Source organism: Ananas comosus, linkage group 16, assembly GCF_001540865.1.
Source record: "Ananas comosus cultivar F153 linkage group 16, ASM154086v1, whole genome shotgun sequence".
Classification (NCBI taxonomy): domain Eukaryota; kingdom Viridiplantae; phylum Streptophyta; class Magnoliopsida; order Poales; family Bromeliaceae; genus Ananas; species Ananas comosus.
This window is the reverse complement of record NC_033636.1, coordinates 8,592,085-8,610,701: the sequence shown is the minus strand read 5'-3', so window position 1 is coordinate 8,610,701 and position 18,617 is coordinate 8,592,085. Positions and strand designations below refer to the sequence as shown.

General features: G+C 36.1%; 2 protein-coding genes across 3 annotated transcripts; both read left to right on the top strand.

Moving 5' to 3' along the window:
• Positions 3,151-7,734, top strand: LOC109722549 (A disintegrin and metalloproteinase with thrombospondin motifs 7-like). Of its 2 annotated transcripts, none has more exons than XM_020250641.1 (6): positions 3,151-3,269; positions 4,093-4,245; positions 5,519-5,686; positions 6,222-6,376; positions 6,780-6,949; positions 7,498-7,734. In XM_020250641.1, the coding sequence occupies exons 1-6, from the start codon at positions 3,194-3,196 to the stop codon at positions 7,550-7,552; spliced, it is 777 nt and encodes a 258-aa protein (XP_020106230.1). In that variant the 5' UTR covers positions 3,151-3,193; the 3' UTR covers positions 7,553-7,734. The 2 variants fall into 2 exon arrangements, with proteins under 2 accessions (XP_020106230.1, XP_020106231.1); XM_020250642.1 differs by having other exon boundaries at positions 3,170-3,269; positions 5,514-5,686.
• LOC109722306 (carbon catabolite repressor protein 4 homolog 6) lies at positions 8,276-18,291 on the top strand. The gene is made up of 15 exons (XM_020250320.1): positions 8,276-8,529; positions 8,619-9,132; positions 9,960-10,126; positions 11,121-11,186; positions 11,484-11,536; positions 12,378-12,459; positions 12,603-12,652; positions 13,014-13,104; positions 13,628-13,720; positions 13,880-13,912; positions 14,011-14,105; positions 15,665-16,784; positions 17,327-17,412; positions 17,678-17,762; positions 17,953-18,291. The coding sequence occupies exons 1-15, from the start codon at positions 8,449-8,451 to the stop codon at positions 18,019-18,021; spliced, it is 2,685 nt and encodes an 894-aa protein (XP_020105909.1). The 5' UTR covers positions 8,276-8,448; the 3' UTR covers positions 18,022-18,291.

Sequence of the window (18,617 nt, the reverse complement as noted above, 5' to 3'; positions counted from 1 at the left end):
AGCGTTCTTATTTTATACTAATAGTAAATTCTTTGTAATTTTGAGACTAGTTGATTCAAATGCCTATTTGAAATGAGGGGTTTACCTTGGATACTGATTGTGGTTCAACAACTAATCTACACTATTATACTGATCAGGTGATTCAGCTATCTTTTTCTCTCTTATTTTTTTTTAAAAAAATCTAATCTACAATATGGTTAGGGCAAACCAAAGGAAGCCTGATTTTAATATTAATGAAAAGAAGATACTGTGCACATAAATTTTTTTTGAAAAACTTCAAATACTACTCTAGTAGTTTCACACTTTCTCACTTTAGTACCTTGTGGTTTAAAGTATATCAATTTAATGCTCTGTGATTTCATTTTTATCTTTTTATTATCGATTTCACTAATTTTTTTCATTAAATCAGTAACAAAGTTAAAACTTAAGGGTACTAAAATAAATATTCGATAAATCTAGATGAAGTATCTGAAGTATTTTGTATATAATTTAACAAAATATTAATGGAGAAGCTGATGAGCTCTACCTTAATACACTTCAAATCACAGGGTACTTTATGCGAAACCACAGAGGTGAGGTGGTATTTAAAGTTTATCCAATTTTAAACCACACTGCTCGGCCAAACAAGTCCTTAATTAATTTTTTGTGGATTGACGAGATTGCCCTTGAGAGGAAGAGATCGGAGAGATCAATGTGTTAACACCGGGGGTTAGGGAGCAGCCCACGATGTGTGGGGCCCAATGCGAGGGATCAGATCCCGAGCCAATCTCTAACTACCTGTTTGCGCGTGTTGGTGGGCCTCGCTTCTCTCCTCCCATGTGGGCTTTGGCCCATCTAAGTAACTTCACCATTATTATTCCACTAAATCACACTTTCGGTCCCCAAACTATCGATTAGTACTATTTTGGTCCTCGAATTTTAATTTATTACAAATTTACAATTTTTATAAATAATTATGCATTTGATTCTCAGATTATGAGCCTGATGACACTTGCAAACAATTTCTGGTTGGAACTTTTTAGAATTATCGCACTTAGGTCCTGCAATTTAATTTAGTTGGCTAAATTTTAACGTATTATTAATATAAAAATAATCTGACATTCTCATCGTCAATCATAATACTACTATGTTATCTCTACGTTAGCGACACACTAATATTTTGTCACTTTTAATAAAAAGTCTGAGTAAAAAATTATGACGAATTAAAATTTGGGGACAAAAGTGCAGCGGATTCATAGTTTGTGAACCAAACGTGCAACTCGTCCTAATTTTTAGTTCAAAATTTTAAATTTGTTGCAATTAATTTGGAAAGTACGGTTTAGTTAATTAGAAAATGATGCATTGCTCCCGTGTTAGTAATGTAGCATCTTAATCGTTCTTACGCTGTCAATTACAATACTATTATATCAACAAGGTACCGGGATTTAGTGAAGTAAATTTTACTGTAGATATTGATTTAAAAAATATTTGTGTTAATAAATTAAAGCCAAAGAATCAAAATATCAAATATCATATAAGACAAAAAAAAAAAAAAAGTAACTTGGCATTATTATTATTGTTATTATTATATTAATTGTTAGGGTCTACATGATCACGACACAAAAAATCATGAACCCTTTTTAATTTTTGGATGCATCTCGAATCGAGTGACGGCTCCCGGATACATGAACCTGGCTGTCGGTAAATCATGACCGTCCGATCTAACCTGCCGACTCCATGTGGAATGGATCAGACGGTCATCATTCGTATAAAATTATTCAAGGCTAAGTACCTGCTTTGTCCAGCAACAGGGTGTATATTTAAAATTTCTCTGTTCCAGTAAAATTAAAGAATTTTATCGCAGTAAATTTAAAGAATTATAAATTAAAACTTTTAATAGATTGGAATCTCAACCTTCCCATGGTAATTCAAATAGAAATAACTCAGGAGTCTAGATTTATATATACTCAATCTTATAGAAATGAGTTAGTACAACATCAGGATCTAAATTCACGAGTGAGGCTACTATGCTTCTAAAAGCACGGAGCCTTCTGTGCTTTCAGGTCGTTTTTAATGTTGCGACTTTCGAATCGTCGATCGGCTCCGTTAAACTTGATCTAGAGTATTTGAAGTACTTAGAAAATAAATTTTATGATTTTTCGATATCATTTGCCTTGTGATCGAAGGGACTCAAAATCAATAATTTTAATGGCTGTTGTGAGCCGTTTGCAAGTTTAACGGTGTAGAAATATCCAAATCACGTGAAATTTTGATAGAAAATTTTTTATACTATATGAAACAAGATCAATATCTTTAATCTAAAATTTTAATGTCACATTATCACGTTTTGTAAGATTTTTATTTTCAGCCGTTGATTTTGAGCCCCTTAGTTCACTAGACAAATGTTATCGAAAAATTACAAAATTTATTTTCTAGGTATTTAAAATTCTCTAGATTAAGTTTAACGGAGCCGATCGACGATTCGAAAGTCGCAACATCAAAAACAACCTAGAAGCACAGAAAACTCCGTGCTTCTGGAAGCATAATAGCCTCACTCCTAAATTCACATATTAGTAAAGATTACAAAAAAATAAGTATATGGTTATTATTATTATTATTATTAGAATTTTGAAAACTTGACTTTAGAGCTTCACAAACAAAACGTAAAATGTTTTCGAATTTAAGTCATGTACTTTACTCATCCTTCGAACTCAGGCCCAGCACATTGAGTTGCTCACTTTATTAGATTGGGCTTGTGCTCATCCAAACTTGAATCCAAACCATGCCCAAGTAAAGTTTAGGGAATTAGACAAATTTTTGGCCCTAATCTACTTGGGCCTTATGCTAGCTTGGTATTATGCAACTAATTAATTATCCTATTCATAAGTTAAAAGATAATAATCATTTCAAAATTAACATTATTCAATATTGTTGCAATTCATTGAGTATGAACAACGGAGAAAGAGATCACACTTCAACACCTGTATCTGACCGTTTAATTTACATCCAACGGTTACGATTCTTCCGGGCTTATGCGTTCCCGGGAATCATTTTACTGGACCTGGTTCACAAGCCACTCGTGGACCGACAACTTCGTCGCCGTTTATTCCACTGCTGACGTGGTGGAACTCGTCCACGCAATGGTCTCGAGACCACCTACCTCCGATAAAAATGGCGTCGGTGGCGTGCGCTCGAGCCGAGGTCGGGGACGGAAATGGCGGCGCTTCTAATCTACTACTCTCTTCTCCCTTTCTTCGCCCTCGCGAGCTCCCTCGATCTCCCCTCTCATGGTGAAATCCACAACCCTGCTTACCCTTTTCTTATCGATTGTTTTAGATCCTTTGATCCTTGCGAGCTAGGTTTTGTAGTTGCTGAGTCAATCTAGATTTCTATTTTTTTTGTGATTTTTAATGGTTATTTTGATCTAGTTTGTTTGACTGATCGATTCCTGAGTAGTCATTGCAATTTGAGCTTAATTGATCGGTTCGATTACGAGTGAGGAGGGACTCGTGCTAATCACGCCCTTGCGCTTCTATCGTTTGTGCTGTTTCATAGTTTATATACGAAGATGTAAGGATCTTCTTTTATTGATATGTAAAGTTTCTAATGATCGTTGTTTCTGAGTATAATTGGTTTTATCTGGTAACGGAGAGTTTAATTTTAGTAATCTTGGGGTAACAGAGGCTTTAGTGATGTGTGTTCCAAATTTTGTGTAAGCTTGTAAATGTAATATTCAATTGGAAGAGATATACTTTTAAATGATCTAGAAGGCTCATGGACCAGATTTGATTAGTTCCTAAGGTTCAAGTTTTTCCTCTGTATGCTTTTGGACATGAAAGCTTATTTAAGTATTGAAAGGGAATGTCTTGAGATACATATGATCCATTCACCTTGTTGTGTGTTATCATGCAGTTTAAGTCACAAGGTGGTACATTTTCCTGATACCTCTAGTCATTAAAACTTAACAAACTTTATCAGACTTATGCTTGTATTGCGATTAGTATCAAATTTTGCAACATACTGTTGTTTCTTTTTATGTGTGTAGTGTAGGCATTAAGTGGGCCTGATGATATGTTCACAATGTTGCATTAATGTTCTGTCATCCGCTTCTAGGTTGTTATTGGACCGAATGCCAAAGTAAATGGTTTGGAGGATGCAGCTCCCATTTCTCAGCTGATCTATCAGATAACTGTAACGGTCTTTGCGGGGAGTCAGATAGCCCACCATGCCTTCCTTTCCATACGCATTTTCATTGTTGCATACCAGGTTTGTTGTGATTCTCCTTATATGTTCATTATACATATGAAGGTTGGAGGGGAGTTATGATATGGTTGTATACTGTTATAGTCATTCATTAGTTAGGTCAGCACGTTGGATTGACATGTTTTCTTTGCACTGGGAGATGAGATAATTTGAATATTGTAAATACAGTGCTTGACAAGCAAAAGGGCATATTATGTAAGGAAGTCCCCAAGCTGTGAAGTGTATTTCACTGTGGTCCCTAAACTTCAATTTGTCCTAATTGATAGCTCAGATTTCATTAATCAATCCTGTCAAGTTCTACAGGTTACAGTCACCTTCCATCTGTGAGAGTCTAGAATGCTGCTGTGTTATTCCTATGACTTCCATATGTGGGTTTCTAGAGTGCTGCTTGAACTTCGTATATGTCCAAGGTTTATATATGAACTTGCAAAAACAGTTCTGTTTTAATAAAATTGACGTGCAAACATTGGTTACAGTAACTTCTTGCTTATGTTGACAAATTAAATGTTGCTTCAAGAGACTATCACAACAAATCAAACTTTCATTTACTCTTATTGATGAAAGCTGATAGTAGAAATTGATCAAACCACTTATTAAAGTTTGAGCCATCAATGAGATGAATTGGGGTTTCGGGTTCTAGGTGTGATTCGACTCCCTGGTTGGGACTCTTCCTGTATAAGTTTTCCTGTCTTCGGTTGGCTGAGGTTTTTTAGCACATAGCTTTCTTTCACCAAAACAAGAACACATTCAATAGGTCTTCTCACTTCATTTAATTCTTTTTCACTGAAGAAACTGACAAATTGCTAGAATAATTTGCAAAGTCAGGTGTTTGTGGATCTTGTGTAATTTTACCACATGGCACATCTTGTAAATATTAAAATATTATTATCAAAAGTTAAATATGTGCATGCACTGCTTGTTTTTACAATTCTCGAAAAGGCACCTCTCAATATGCATGCCAAAGCCTGATTTTATCAGCTTTAGTGTAATGCCTAAATATTAGATTTCTTCAGTTCATCACACTGGAAGTAAATTAGATTGCTTCAGAGCTGTAAAAGTTGCAGTCCATTAGCCAGTTATAATGCTGTGAAGCCTAATGAAGTTTTATATTGTGTGCATGACTGTTGTACTCAATTGAAAGCATGTCTATGTAAACTAATTCATTATTGTAATTCGCTTACCATTGTTGAAAGTGGTGAATATTTTTTAAAAAGTAAGTCTATTAGTGATGAACTTCTTTTATTTTACAATATGGCTTTTGCTTCCTCAAGAACAGAAACACCAAAGGTAACAAACAGGTGTGGAAGGTGCAACAACAAGTTGGACTTTGGAGAAGAGTACATATGTTGCACGGACTGTTCAGAACCGTATATTATGGACAAAGCAAGTAAATTGGGTTATTGTAAGTCTGGTGCACAGCTGGCCATGCAGTTAAAACCACAAGGTCATAATTGAGCTTCTTGTCCTCTTGCTAGTATCACACTCAAAATTTCATTCTCCTGATGAGAAAAAACGGCAAGAAATCTTTCAGTTTTGAGTTGGACTGCATTTAGCCAATGTTACCATTTTGAAATTTTTTCTATGGATTTCCACCAAAGGAGATATTCTTCTATGAAAGACACTTTAAGAATTCCTTTTTGGTGATAATCAATTCACATATATGCCTCTGCAAAATCTGAATTTTCATATATGCCGTGGAAAAAGTTAATTTCTTGCATGTCTATGTGTTTACATACGAAATGCCCTTTTAGAATTACTTATCTCATACCAAACCAATTTGCCTCAGTATTGGATGACTCTTCTCAATTTAAGACGAGTATAATTTTATAAGAAACTGCACTTTTGATGGGTATATGTGATAGCTAAGAATTTTCAGGATTATCAATATTAATAGATGATTTTGCAGGGATATATATGTAAGATCCCTTTTTGGCATGAAATCGCTAGCTTCTGATTCAGTTTCATCTTCATACATGTAGAGACTTTTAAGTGGGTTTCTGGGCCATGGATGAAGTGTTCCGCTCCTTGTGACGGCGGGGTGCGTTATCGAGATGTGGCTTGTTTTGGAAGTACTGCTGGCACATCAGTCAAGCAGTATCCTGTTGATGATGCTCGATGTTCTTTGAAAGACATGGTGAGTTAAACAATTCCAGTATTTTGTTAGGTCAATGTATTCATTTTTCTTCAGGGCCTTCTCTCATACTCACTATTGTGGATTTTCTGCGACTGATAAACTGAATTTTCAAGACTCGATCTATGGACTCACTAGGCAAAATTAGAAAAAATTAAGATGTTTGACAGAGATGTGATCATTTTTTTCATTTTGACGCTCTCCTCCCTTTTTGAACCCACAAATTTTTGAGACCCAAGAAATTGGTCTTTTGAAATGAAAAGGATTTTTCCGAAATGGTAACCCCAATTTTGGATATTTTCTGTTGCGGCAAGGCTTCACGTTATGTTGCATACTTGCATGATCCCCAGCATCCAGATTCTTCTGCAATGCATAAAATAATATTGTTGCTTTGATCTTGCTGCAGCCTCCTAGACAAGAAGCATGTAATCTGCAGAGATGTGTTGACTTCAGCATCAGTGAATCAACCAATTACGAGAAAAGGGGAGTATCTGGTTGGTTCATTGCATTGATCGTTCTTCTAGGGCTTGTGGCTGTTGGAGGGATTGCCTTTGCAGGCTACACTTACTACAAGAGGTAAGCATGGATGATCAATCCAAGGGTCAGTTTGGCCCTGCTGGATCTTCTATAAAAGGGCTGTCTAAAGCCGTTCGAAGAAACCTTGACGACTTTCTCATGGCAGTTGCCAAAGCTTCTCTTACAGCTGAAAGCAGAACTTCAATTCGAGCTTCTGCTTTGGGGCCCAACAACTTGTCCTCGGTTGGACCCAAATGCTTCTTTTTGGCTTTTGCAACAGAAAGAAGCAACTTTCGATAATAGAGCTGTTTGATAAGTAAGGCGTATGATAGAAGCTTCTTATGTGAAGTCCTCTTTCCTTTGTTGATGCTGAACAAATTAGCAGCTTTTATCTGCAAATAGGCGGAGTTTTCGTTTAGATATAACTAACTTGGTCCAACCTCAACTAGTAACCGCGAAATGTCGAAAAATAAAAAGAGGATTCCAATGTCACTTTGCATCGTTCGATCCTGCAATTGAGAAATAAACCTGGGTAGCATGCGAAACTCTGAAAATTGGTTATTTGTCCTTTTTTTATGATTAACTTTCGATATCGTTTTTCTCTACAGGAGGACATCGACATCAAGCGGCTTCGTATATATCATGATGGAAGGCTACTCCTAAAGACTGATATATGATTGCCGAAAATATAAAAGATTGATACTTCCCTTTGCTTTTTTCTCTTCAATTGATCCAACAATATTTGGTGTATACTACTGTAAAGCATTCTTTGTTTAAAGAGTTCTTTGTGTTAAGTACTGCTATTCCATTGCGAACATCAAACGTATTTGAAGAGAATTTCTTCAGTTGTTGTCGATCAAAAATATTATATAGGCTTGTTTACCAACCACTGCATAAGCGACATAAGATGCAGCAAGCTTTAAGCTTAGAGATTACTTGTTTTTACTTCACCAGAATTATAAACTATTTTGAATTACTATTTTGAATTGACTATCTAATTTTTAAAAATTTTAATTTTATTATTTGATCTTTTAGTTTGTTTAATTTGAATTAGTCAACTATACTTTGATTTTAAAATTTAACTTAATTATTTATTATAATGACTTTATAGTTTGCGATAATTATATAAAATGTGCTAATTAAATATATAAAAATAAATGGCGTGTTTAAAATTTGAAGTTAAAATATTATTGATTGATTTAAAATAAATAAATTGAAAGGTTAGGTAGTAAAATTAAGATTTTAATAGGTTGGGTAACGAACCAAAATGATTCATGACTCAAATATGTGATATAAAAAAAAAACAAAGAAAAGAAAGAAAAGAGACAACGTTATGGGCCTTATGGCCGGTCCGACCGGTTGGATCGCTTTCGTAACTCCGGTTCACTTTATCCGCTTCTCCCCTCCCCGGTCCAGTTTCCTTCCAGATAAAAGTAGAACCCGCGCCGCTCGCCGCCGAAACTCGGTGGCTTTTACCCGCTGCAGCGTCGCCGCTCGTCAACCAGGGCGATGCGTCTCCTCTCCACCTCCTCCTCCCCTCGAAAACCCTAACCCTCCCCATGCGATTCGCTCCTCCCTCGCTCCACTCCATCGCCGACTCCACCGCCAATGCCGCGATGTCCTCTTCGTCCCGCTTCAGAGTGCGATGCCCCACTTCCCATTGTCCCTCCCGAAACCCTACCCCTATCCCTGACCCCGTTTCTTCGATCATTTTCTCTCTTATCCGCAGGCTCGAGGAAGGGACTCATGGCGTCGAGGCTACAGCGACCGGGCTCCGCCACCACCGCCGCCTGCGGCGGCGGAGGGCGGCGGCGGCGAGGGCGGCGCGTTCGTCAGCGGCGACTCGCACATCAGAGCCGTGAGGGACGTGAACTACGAGCTCCGGCGGGGCAACGGCGGCGGCGTACGGCCGCCGCCGTATCGCCCTCCTCCGCCGTGGTCGGGTCCTCCGCCGCCGCCACCCTACGGTGCTCCGCCTCCCGGGCATGGTCCTACTGCGCGGTATTATGGTCCTCCAATGGGACTAGGCCCTCCGCCTCCTCATCCTCCTCCTGGATTTGGTCCTCCGCCGCTACCCTACGGCTCTTTTCCGCCTGGTTATGGAGCCTTTCCGCCGAGCATTAGTCATCCTCCACCGTTGTACGGTCCACCTCAGGTGGGCAGGCCCCAGATGCCGCAGCCTAGGCTTGCAGATTATCGCCGCGAGTGGAGATTCGCTCCTTTGCAGCCGCCACCTCAATCTGGTAATGCTACTGGATTTTGAAGAGTGTGGAGTATTTTGCTTCTTTCCTTTCTCTTCTTTTAGTTTCTAATGAGAAGCTGAAAATATGTTTAAATCACTTCATTATGTTTCAGTCTTTGTGTACATGTACTGCATGTCATCACTAATTAGTCACTATTAATGGCGTACCGGTTAGCAATTAGAGTGATCTTTCTGCAACTCCATGTATATTATCGACCCAGCAGATAATCACAAGTTTTAAATGTCTAACATAGTCATCACTATTTGATTATTATGCATATGTTGAGAAATTTAGGAAGAAATGGTATTTCATAGTTTTTGGATTTACATTTCGGAAAACAATTACAAATCAGAAAGATAATTTTTGAGTTCCAATTTTCAAATGTATTCTTTTCTTTTCTTTTTTTTTTGTTTTGGGGTATGTGCAAATTGAAAATACCTATACTTTTCCATCTGATCTGTAATGCAAATGCGGTGAAATTATGATGCATAGTGTGTCACTTGGTGTGTAAATGATAGAGGGTCAATACCCAGGGAAGGGCTTAAGGAGAAAAGCTATTTAGATAGTATCTTAACTGATATTGTATTTTTTAATCTTCAGATCTTCTTCAGAGTTGATCTTCAACAAGAAGCATAGTAGTACCTTTTTTTCATTCCTTGAGCTTCATATTTGGAATCATCTTGTGTACCAAATCACTTTTGTATCTGGACTGAAAAATCCCATGCTTTGATAATAAATTCTACATTTCTTTCATAAGTTATGCTATCATTTTGGTTTTGATTTACCATAGCTAGTTCTTTTACTTTTTAACTTTTGCAATTTCTCAGAGCGGTTTGTAGTACTGTCCTACAACATTCTTGCTGACTACCTAGCTAGAGACCATCAGTCCAAACTTTACTTTCATATACCTGGTTTTATTTTGGATTGGGAGTGGCGAAAGAAAAGGATACTGTTCGAGTTTGGATTGTGGGCTCCTGACATAATCTGTCTTCAGGTAACCTTTGTACAATCATGATGACGTATTCCTAAGATGTTTTAAATCCTTCCACTTCATTCTGTCTATAAGTGGGAGCAGTTATCTTGCATATGTTGCTATTTCTCTGTCTTGTAAGCACACAGCTAATCCAAATATCCAATGGTGTTCCTTTGTTAGGAAATTTTAGCTACACAATTTGCAGTAGCAAGTCATGTTGGTTGATTTGTATGCAAACCTCTAACTGTCTGATAATGCAGACTATCTCATACTGTGTGGTAGGAAAACCTATTTACTTTGTCTGGAGGATTGCGTGTATCTAAGTTTTGATTTGAGGAATGTGACTTAATTTTTATTAACTTCCGAAATGCTGTCTTATGAAGTTATTTTTGGTTGGTCTTATGAAGTTATTTTTGGTTGGTTGATAATTTTGATAAGGTGATTAGAACAAGGGAAAATCTGTATAACAAGGACCAAGTTTATGTGGTAGTAGATCTGCTATTATAATGAAGGAATTTGAGCAATGTTTTTGGAAGCAAGTGGAAGGCATAATATGAAGTGGCGACTCAAGTTTTTTGAGAGAAAAGTGGCGACTCAAGTTTTTTGAGAGAAAAGTGGCGACTCAAGCTTTTTGAGAGAAAAGTGGTGACTCAAGTTAATACTTAAAAGGAAATTGAGGCAGCTCAGGCAAGCTCTCCCTGTAAAAATGGACAAATAAAGGGAAAATTTTCCTTTCGTTTATTCGCCCTGAGAGTTTATATTTTTTATCCTATTCTTCTATGGCCATATTATTTCGAGTATCTCCCTTTATTTTTTATGAAATTAGAATAGACTTTTCATTTATTCATATTGGTTTTCGTTAATTATCTACATTTGTTGCCTAGCTTGATATAATGTTGATTTCTTTACCAACAGATGCTAGTTGGCTTGATCTTCGACTCCCTGTGCTACTTTCCTCTATGAGTACCCATTGTTCTTTTATACAGTAATAATTCCTTTGCAGTTCCACTTTTAGGAGGTCGACAAATTTCATGATCTACAAGAAGAATTGGCTATCCGAGGATATAATGGTTTATGGAAGGTAATTTTGGGATTCGTTTGCTCTTTTTTTTTCCATATATTTTGTTACTTTCAGGTATTTAAGTAATTTATATATCAGTATGTAGTGGACAGCACTTGTACATGAGAAGATTTTCCATAACTGAGGACAGATTTTGCATGCCATATTTTTCTTTCCTTATTAGTTCCTGTGTAGAGTTTATATTCTAGTGCTACACTATCAGAAATCACATATCTGCCAGGAACACTCCACTATGACAAACCAAAATACTCTACTACCTCTGCTTCTGCTTGTAATGTGGTTAAATTGATTATGCAGATGCGCACAGGAAATGCTGTTGATGGATGTGCTGTCTTTTGGCGAACAAATAGGTAGGCACGTCAGTGTAATGTTTTGAAATATTTGAGGTTGAGTTATGTATCTCGTGATGGCACTTGTCCATAACCAATATAACAGTTTTTGATAAAATAAATGGAGTTCTTTCTCCATGCTGTCAATGTTCTAATGCGGATTTGTTTCAGTAGTTTTGAGTAAATTTTTCATTGAAAGTACAATAATTTAGCAGGGAAATATGGAGTATGGGCACTTGAATTTTCTTTTTTAAATGGACTAGTTATACAATATTAAGGAAGTCAACTATTAATTCCCCAAAATTACTGTAAGTGGTATATCATTTTACAAGGCAATAAATTTCCAACAAAGTGGCAAAAGCATGTAAACAATCATTTCTCTTAGTAAATTAAGGTTTTCAAAGAAATATGCATTTATACGTAAACCATGAACTCACAGGTATCAATTATTTGTGGCCTATTTTGTTGACAAGTGATCAGTAGACTATCTAATGTTTCAGCCCCTCTTAAGTTTGATTTTTTAGTGACTGTTCAACCAAGAATTCTTTAAAGAAGCACAAAGGTAAAATAGGATACTCCAATTTCAGAAAACTGGTTGGGCATTTTGTTTTGAAAGAGTAAGAAAATGGGGAACAGTTAGAAAAAAGTATAGAGTGAAATCAGGTCGGGTAATGTGTCAACCCTTAGAATTTTTAAATTTCTTTTCTTATTCATGTTGCTTGAATTTGTGTTTCCAAGATATACCAACCTTGAACATTGTGACATTGTAACTGGTCAACATCTTAAACATGACTTTTGGTACGTTGAGCTCTAATTTTGGGCTATATTAAATTTTAGTTTTGACTCTTTGTTATTACATCAGGTTCCAATTGCGGTATGAAGGGCAAATTGAATTTAGTGAACTTGGACTTCGAGATAATGTTGCTCAGATTTGTGTTTTGGAGGTATGGATGATCCATTTGCCCAATTAATTTATTTGATATACCACTTATAATTTGTTTTCTGTTGGAGGTATGGTTTATCCATGGTTAATGTAATATTTTTTTAATTCTTATATCTGTATAACGACCATCTTTTTCTTTGCCAGTCAGTGAATAAAGGCCTTGTTGGAAGCAAGTCTGAATCTATTCTTGAGAGGTACTTGAGATTTCTTCTTGAACATTCTTTCCTTTGTCTAGACCCAGTATGTGCTTTCTGTTATTAGAACCTATTATCAGTAAAAATAGTAATTCTGATTTTATAGAACTTAGCAGCTAGCTATGCTGCATTTCTGAATCATGCATGAGCATTTTTACTCCTATGCTTTTTGTATTAAAATTTAATTTTCAATGTTAGTCGCACAGGAGTCATTTTTTGGCATAATTTCTTTTTTGCATTTCTCAGATGCGACTCACTATATTGTATTTTTATGATTGCTATCTGTTATTTCTTTGGCACATCATCATAAATTGGACAATTATATGGATGCTTACATACAGTTTTTTTTTTAACTCCCCAGCTCTGATCAATCAAGACAAGCTAACCACCTTGTTATATGTAACATTCATGTTCTTTACAATCCGAAGAGGGGAGAAATCAAACTTGGTCAGGTATGCGTACTTCCCAGGCCAAACATTTTTTGTTCGTATAAAATGTTGGTCTCTTGACCTATATGAATTTTTCTTTATTTTTAAGCAATTTGGTGACGCATCATAAGAGCATATCCAAACAGCATAGAGTTATTTCATTTGTAAATTATTTGCTAAAATATTTTTATATCTTTTCTCTTTTTCTAGCCTACTCAGTCTCAGACTTATGCCAAAACAATTGAAATGACCCGAAAGTGTTGAAATGAAGATCTATGGCTTGAATTCGAATCTTGTCTTCATACCATGAATTCATACTTTCTCTACTAGTCAGCATTAATTTTACATTACCTTGTATTTGGTTAGACCATCAATTAGTGTTCTTTTCAATTGTAGGGATTGTGTTACTTCGATGTTTTGTTTGATGCTCTCCTAGCAACAGTTGTGATGTTGCCTTCCCTGTATCTTGCTGCCAGAATCTCTATGTCATAGTATTTTAGCAAGTATACCAGCTGCATATAATGTTGCTAATTTCAGTCTTTTACAGGTAAGGACTCTCTTTGAGCGAGCTTATACAGTTTCTAAGATGTGGAATGATGCTCCAGTTATTATTTGTGGTGATTTCAACTGTACACCTAAGGTCAGTTTTTTGTTCCCTTACTTTAGTCAGTAGTGTTTCTTCACTTTCTCTGTTTGTTTGTACATGGACTAAATAAATGTTTGTATTCTATATATATCTTTACACATTTACTTATAGAGACCCTTTACCCTTTATTTGACATGTTCCTTCTCCATTCAGAGCCCGCTGTACAATTTCATATCAGAGCAAAAGGTATTGCATTTTTTTTTGCTGTATTACATCTTAAGAAGTTGCAAGTTTTCAGGGGGCTTATAGTTGATCTTTTTTCCTGAGATATTCCAACTATGTAGTTAAACTTGGCTGGACTTGCTCGCAATGATATATCTGGACAACATTCTTCTTATATTAGTCAACGAAGAATATATCCTAGCTCTAATTTGTCCAAGTAAGTTCTGTTCTTTATGATACATGTACATATACATATATCTATATCTATATATATATATATATATATATATATATATGTACATATATGTACATATATGTACATATATATATATATATAGAGTGGGCTGGTATGCTTTCGTAAGCACGGAGGCCTCCGTGCTTCCACTTTGTTTTCGATGTTCGGACTTTCGAATCGACGATCGGCTCCGTTAGAGTTGATCTAGAGTATTTAAAGTACCAAGAAATTAAATTTTGCGATTTTTCGATATCATTTGCCTAGTGATCGAAGGGGCTCAAAATCAATAATTTTAACGGCCGTGGTGAGCCGGTTGCAAGTTTAACGGTGTAGAAATATCCAAATCACGTGAAATTTTGATAGAAAATTCTTTATACCATATAAAACAAGATCAATAACTTTGATCTAAAATTTTAATGTCATATCATCATATTTTGTGAGATTTTTATTTTCAGCCGTTGATTTTGAGCCACTTCGATCACTCGGCAAATGATATCGAAAAATCGCAAAATTTATTTTCTAGATACTTCAAATACTCTAGATCAAGTCTAACGGAGCCGATCGTCGATTTGAAAGTCCCAACATCGAAAACAAAGTGGAAGCACGGAGCGCTCCGTGCTTCCGAAAGCACCCCAGACGCACTCTATATATATATATATATATATATATATATATATATATGTACATATATACATATATCTATATCTATATATCCTTGGTGCTATTGAGTTGTCCACTGTTAGATTTAACCCTTTGATTATTTTTACCCTATAGATTATACTATTCAATCAACCACCCACTCAACCCTAGGGGGCCCACATCATCCTAACCGCATATTTCTCAATTCAAGGGCTAAAAAAGTAATAGCACCAACAGTTTGGTACTATTGATAGTATTCCAGCCTAGTTCTACATACATATATATATATATATATGTATATACATATACATATATATATATATATATAGTCCGGCTACTATACTATCGATAGTAGCAAGCCCTTGATACTATTGAGTTTTCTACCATTAGATCTGCTCTTTGATCATTTCCACCCGTTAGATTATACTATTAAACCAACTACCCACTCAACCCTAGGGGACAACTATCAATTTAACCCGGGACCACTATCATCCTAAACGTACATCCTTTCATCCAACGGCCGAAAACTCAATAGTACCAAGGGCTGGGTACTATTGATAGTATAGTAGCATAATTCTATATATATATATATATATATAGTTGGACTGGGCTACTATTAGTAGCAAAATCCTATTGTTGCTACCAGTTTTTTAGCCTTTGGATCAACTCTTTTCATTATTTCTAACCATTGGATTAAATACTATAACCCAGTGGGGACCACTCAATCCTAGGGGGACCACTTAACTCTAACCGACTAATATCATCCTGACCCTACAATTTTTCATCCAAGGGTTAAAAACTTGATAGCAAAAAGAGCGTTATATATATATATGTATGTATGTATGTATGTAGTGTGTGTGTGTGTGTGTGTGTGTGTGTGAATTTTGATATTGATGTTGCAGCTCTCGTCCGCCAACTGATAATTCCAATGACAAAGAAATAAGTGCTGGGGGAGGTACCGACAATTGCAATAATTTAAAACCTCAAGTTGAGATGGAAAATGCAAGTTTGACAGAAATGACCGATCCCTTTCAAAAAGATGAAGCTGAGTTATCAAATGGTCAACCTACGGAGTCTAATTCGGATGAACATTACTTTGAAGTTTCATCCAACAGCGAGCTTGAAGAAAAAGCCATTTCATCTATTCCAACTATGGAACCCGATAAAACTAATTCTGATTTGTGTTTTTCTCCAAAGAACGGTGAATACCACCAATTCATTTATCCATTGGAAGCTGTAGATAGCACTACAACTTTAAGAGGTGCAAAGAAAGACTCAACTGGTAGTGAAATACCAAACGAACTTTCAACTGGTAGTGAAATACCAAACGAACTTGCCACTCCCTCTTGGACTTCAGCTTCCCAAAGCAGCAATGTCAGTTCTTCATTCAACACGGTACCAAACAACCCTACTGATGGTCAGTTATATCCTCAAGATATCATAGAGAAGACATCAAGCAATTTAGCTGTTGAGAAGGAAAAGGAAGTACCCATAAAGGAAGAACCCATTATGTTACAACGAATAATTTGCGAAGATAACAAATTAGAGTTATCTGATTCTGGTGATTTACTGATGAAGTTTTCCGATCTATCTGTTGGGGACGAGAACAAGACTAAAATAGAGGATCCAAGCTCCTCTGGATGCCATGGCACTTTCTCATTGTTGGACGATTTGAAGACTGTTCAAGATAATGCTGTTCTGAATGATCCTAAACAATTGGATTATGACGAAACCTGTGAACCTTCTGGAAGTAACAATATATCTGGTTCAGATGAGAATTCTGATCCAAACTTTTTTAAAGAGCTTCTTGGATCTGAGGAAGATACCTTACATGATTCATCATTTGTTGAGATTCAGGGAGATACCTTACATGATACATGCCCCTCTGGCGCTGATCGAGAGAGGCATATTTATAACCCTTACTTCTGGACCCCAATGGAAATTAAAGCTGCATCTGGAAATGAAGAATGTACCTCGATCAAACACAGGTTGAAGTTACGGAGCACATATACAGATGTTGAGGTACATGATGTTACTGTTTTACTTTTGAAGAGAGCAGTTGGTTATGAATTTGCTGCGGACTGCATGATTTTAGCATGTTGAATTTCTGACCCGCTTTCGCATTTTACTTTCTTTTTAATATTCTTTTTTTATTAACATGCCCAGTTTATTGTCATTTAGATTGTGAAAGTTGGTCTGATTGTTCAATTGCAATTGAGTTTTATATTTTGCATCTCATTAATTTTTTACAATAAGATGTAAAAAAAATGCCATTTATTTGCTACTATATTACACTATACAAGCACAAAGTTTCACCTTTAAAAGGTTACATAAAGCTTAAAAGTACATAGAGCTTAAAAGTAGCAACTTAAGGATAAGCACATGCACATGATCGCACGCAAGCACATGAGTGACAAATACCTAAATTACGATGTGAATAAGATGTTGCTGCTACTTGGCAAAGCAAACATGGTGCAGGTTTTATTTGGAGCATGGTAATGTGGAACTGGAACTCAGATATGATTAAGACAATTTTTTGGACTTACCATTTCTCATCTTGGCAGGATTATGCTGGGACAAAAGATTCCAGTAGAGAACCCCAAGTCACTAGCTATAACACACAATTCATGGGCACCGTCGATTATATATGGTAAGTTATGTTTTGCTCAATCTTACTAGCAACAGAAAATTTTTGGATCTAAATCATCAACGCCCTTAGCTGCGCCGTTGGTTTTTTGGAAATGAAGCTGCGTCTACAAGTTCTATTTATGCCTGTAGCAACGAACATCAAATTATCATATTTTCCTACTCCCTTCTCTCAACTGAAACATTGGCTTCGGCTTCCATTGCTGTATCTTTATTCTATTCTTAACTGTGGTCAGTATCTTTTGCTAATTACGTTTAATGAATTCAAGGTGTACGGAAGATCTGCAAACCGTTAAAGTACTCGACACAATCCCCACACATATTTTGCAGCAAACGAGCGGTTTCCCTACCAAGGTAACGGCCATAGACCGTTCAATGCGTGCATGGCTTGTGAAGCAAAAAAGTTTCAAGTATAGTCATCATGAACTACCCACCGATTAATGATTTTTAATACAGCTTTATTTCTTTTATGCTTTGTGGTAGAATTAGCTCCTTATCTACGTTGACTGCATTTCTTTGAAAAAGAAATTTTTACGTGTTGCAGAAATGGGGAAGTGATCACATTGCCTTGGTATGTCAGTTGGCATTTACAAACGGTGTCTCGACCAAGTAGGTTTCATGCCCAGAGGATCTTGCTCTCATAGTTGTTGTTATGCCATACTAAGCTTGTAAAATTTTTTAATCTGAATAAACAAATATTAGTATTTATTTACGTTATTTATTAGGTATTAGCAAATGTGCATTGGAATTTTTCCGTTATTTAGTATGTGCGTGTAAATCTGTTTTTCTATATTTCCGCTGCTTTGGTTCCTCCCTTTCGCGGCGTTTTAGGAAGCTTCACTTATTGTGCCTTTTTTTAAATTATTATTATTTTTTTCCATCACGGAGTGGTCATTGAGCAGAGTATTATAAAATATTCATAATGATATATTTTGCAAATCATAAGAAAATCTAGTACTTTACTAGTCTATAAATTTAGTTATTATGTGGTTTGTAGAATGTATCGTCGTACTATTTAGTCATTACGTGGATTGTAGGATGTATTATTTTGCTATTTTATTCAATGGCAAATTTACATAATAAAACAAAGATAAAATAACTGAGTAATAAGATAAAAATTTTCAAATTAGCAAATTGTAAAAACAAAATATGTTAAATCATATGAAGCCTAATCTTGGGGTGTTTGGTAATTCAAAACTACGCCGCGTC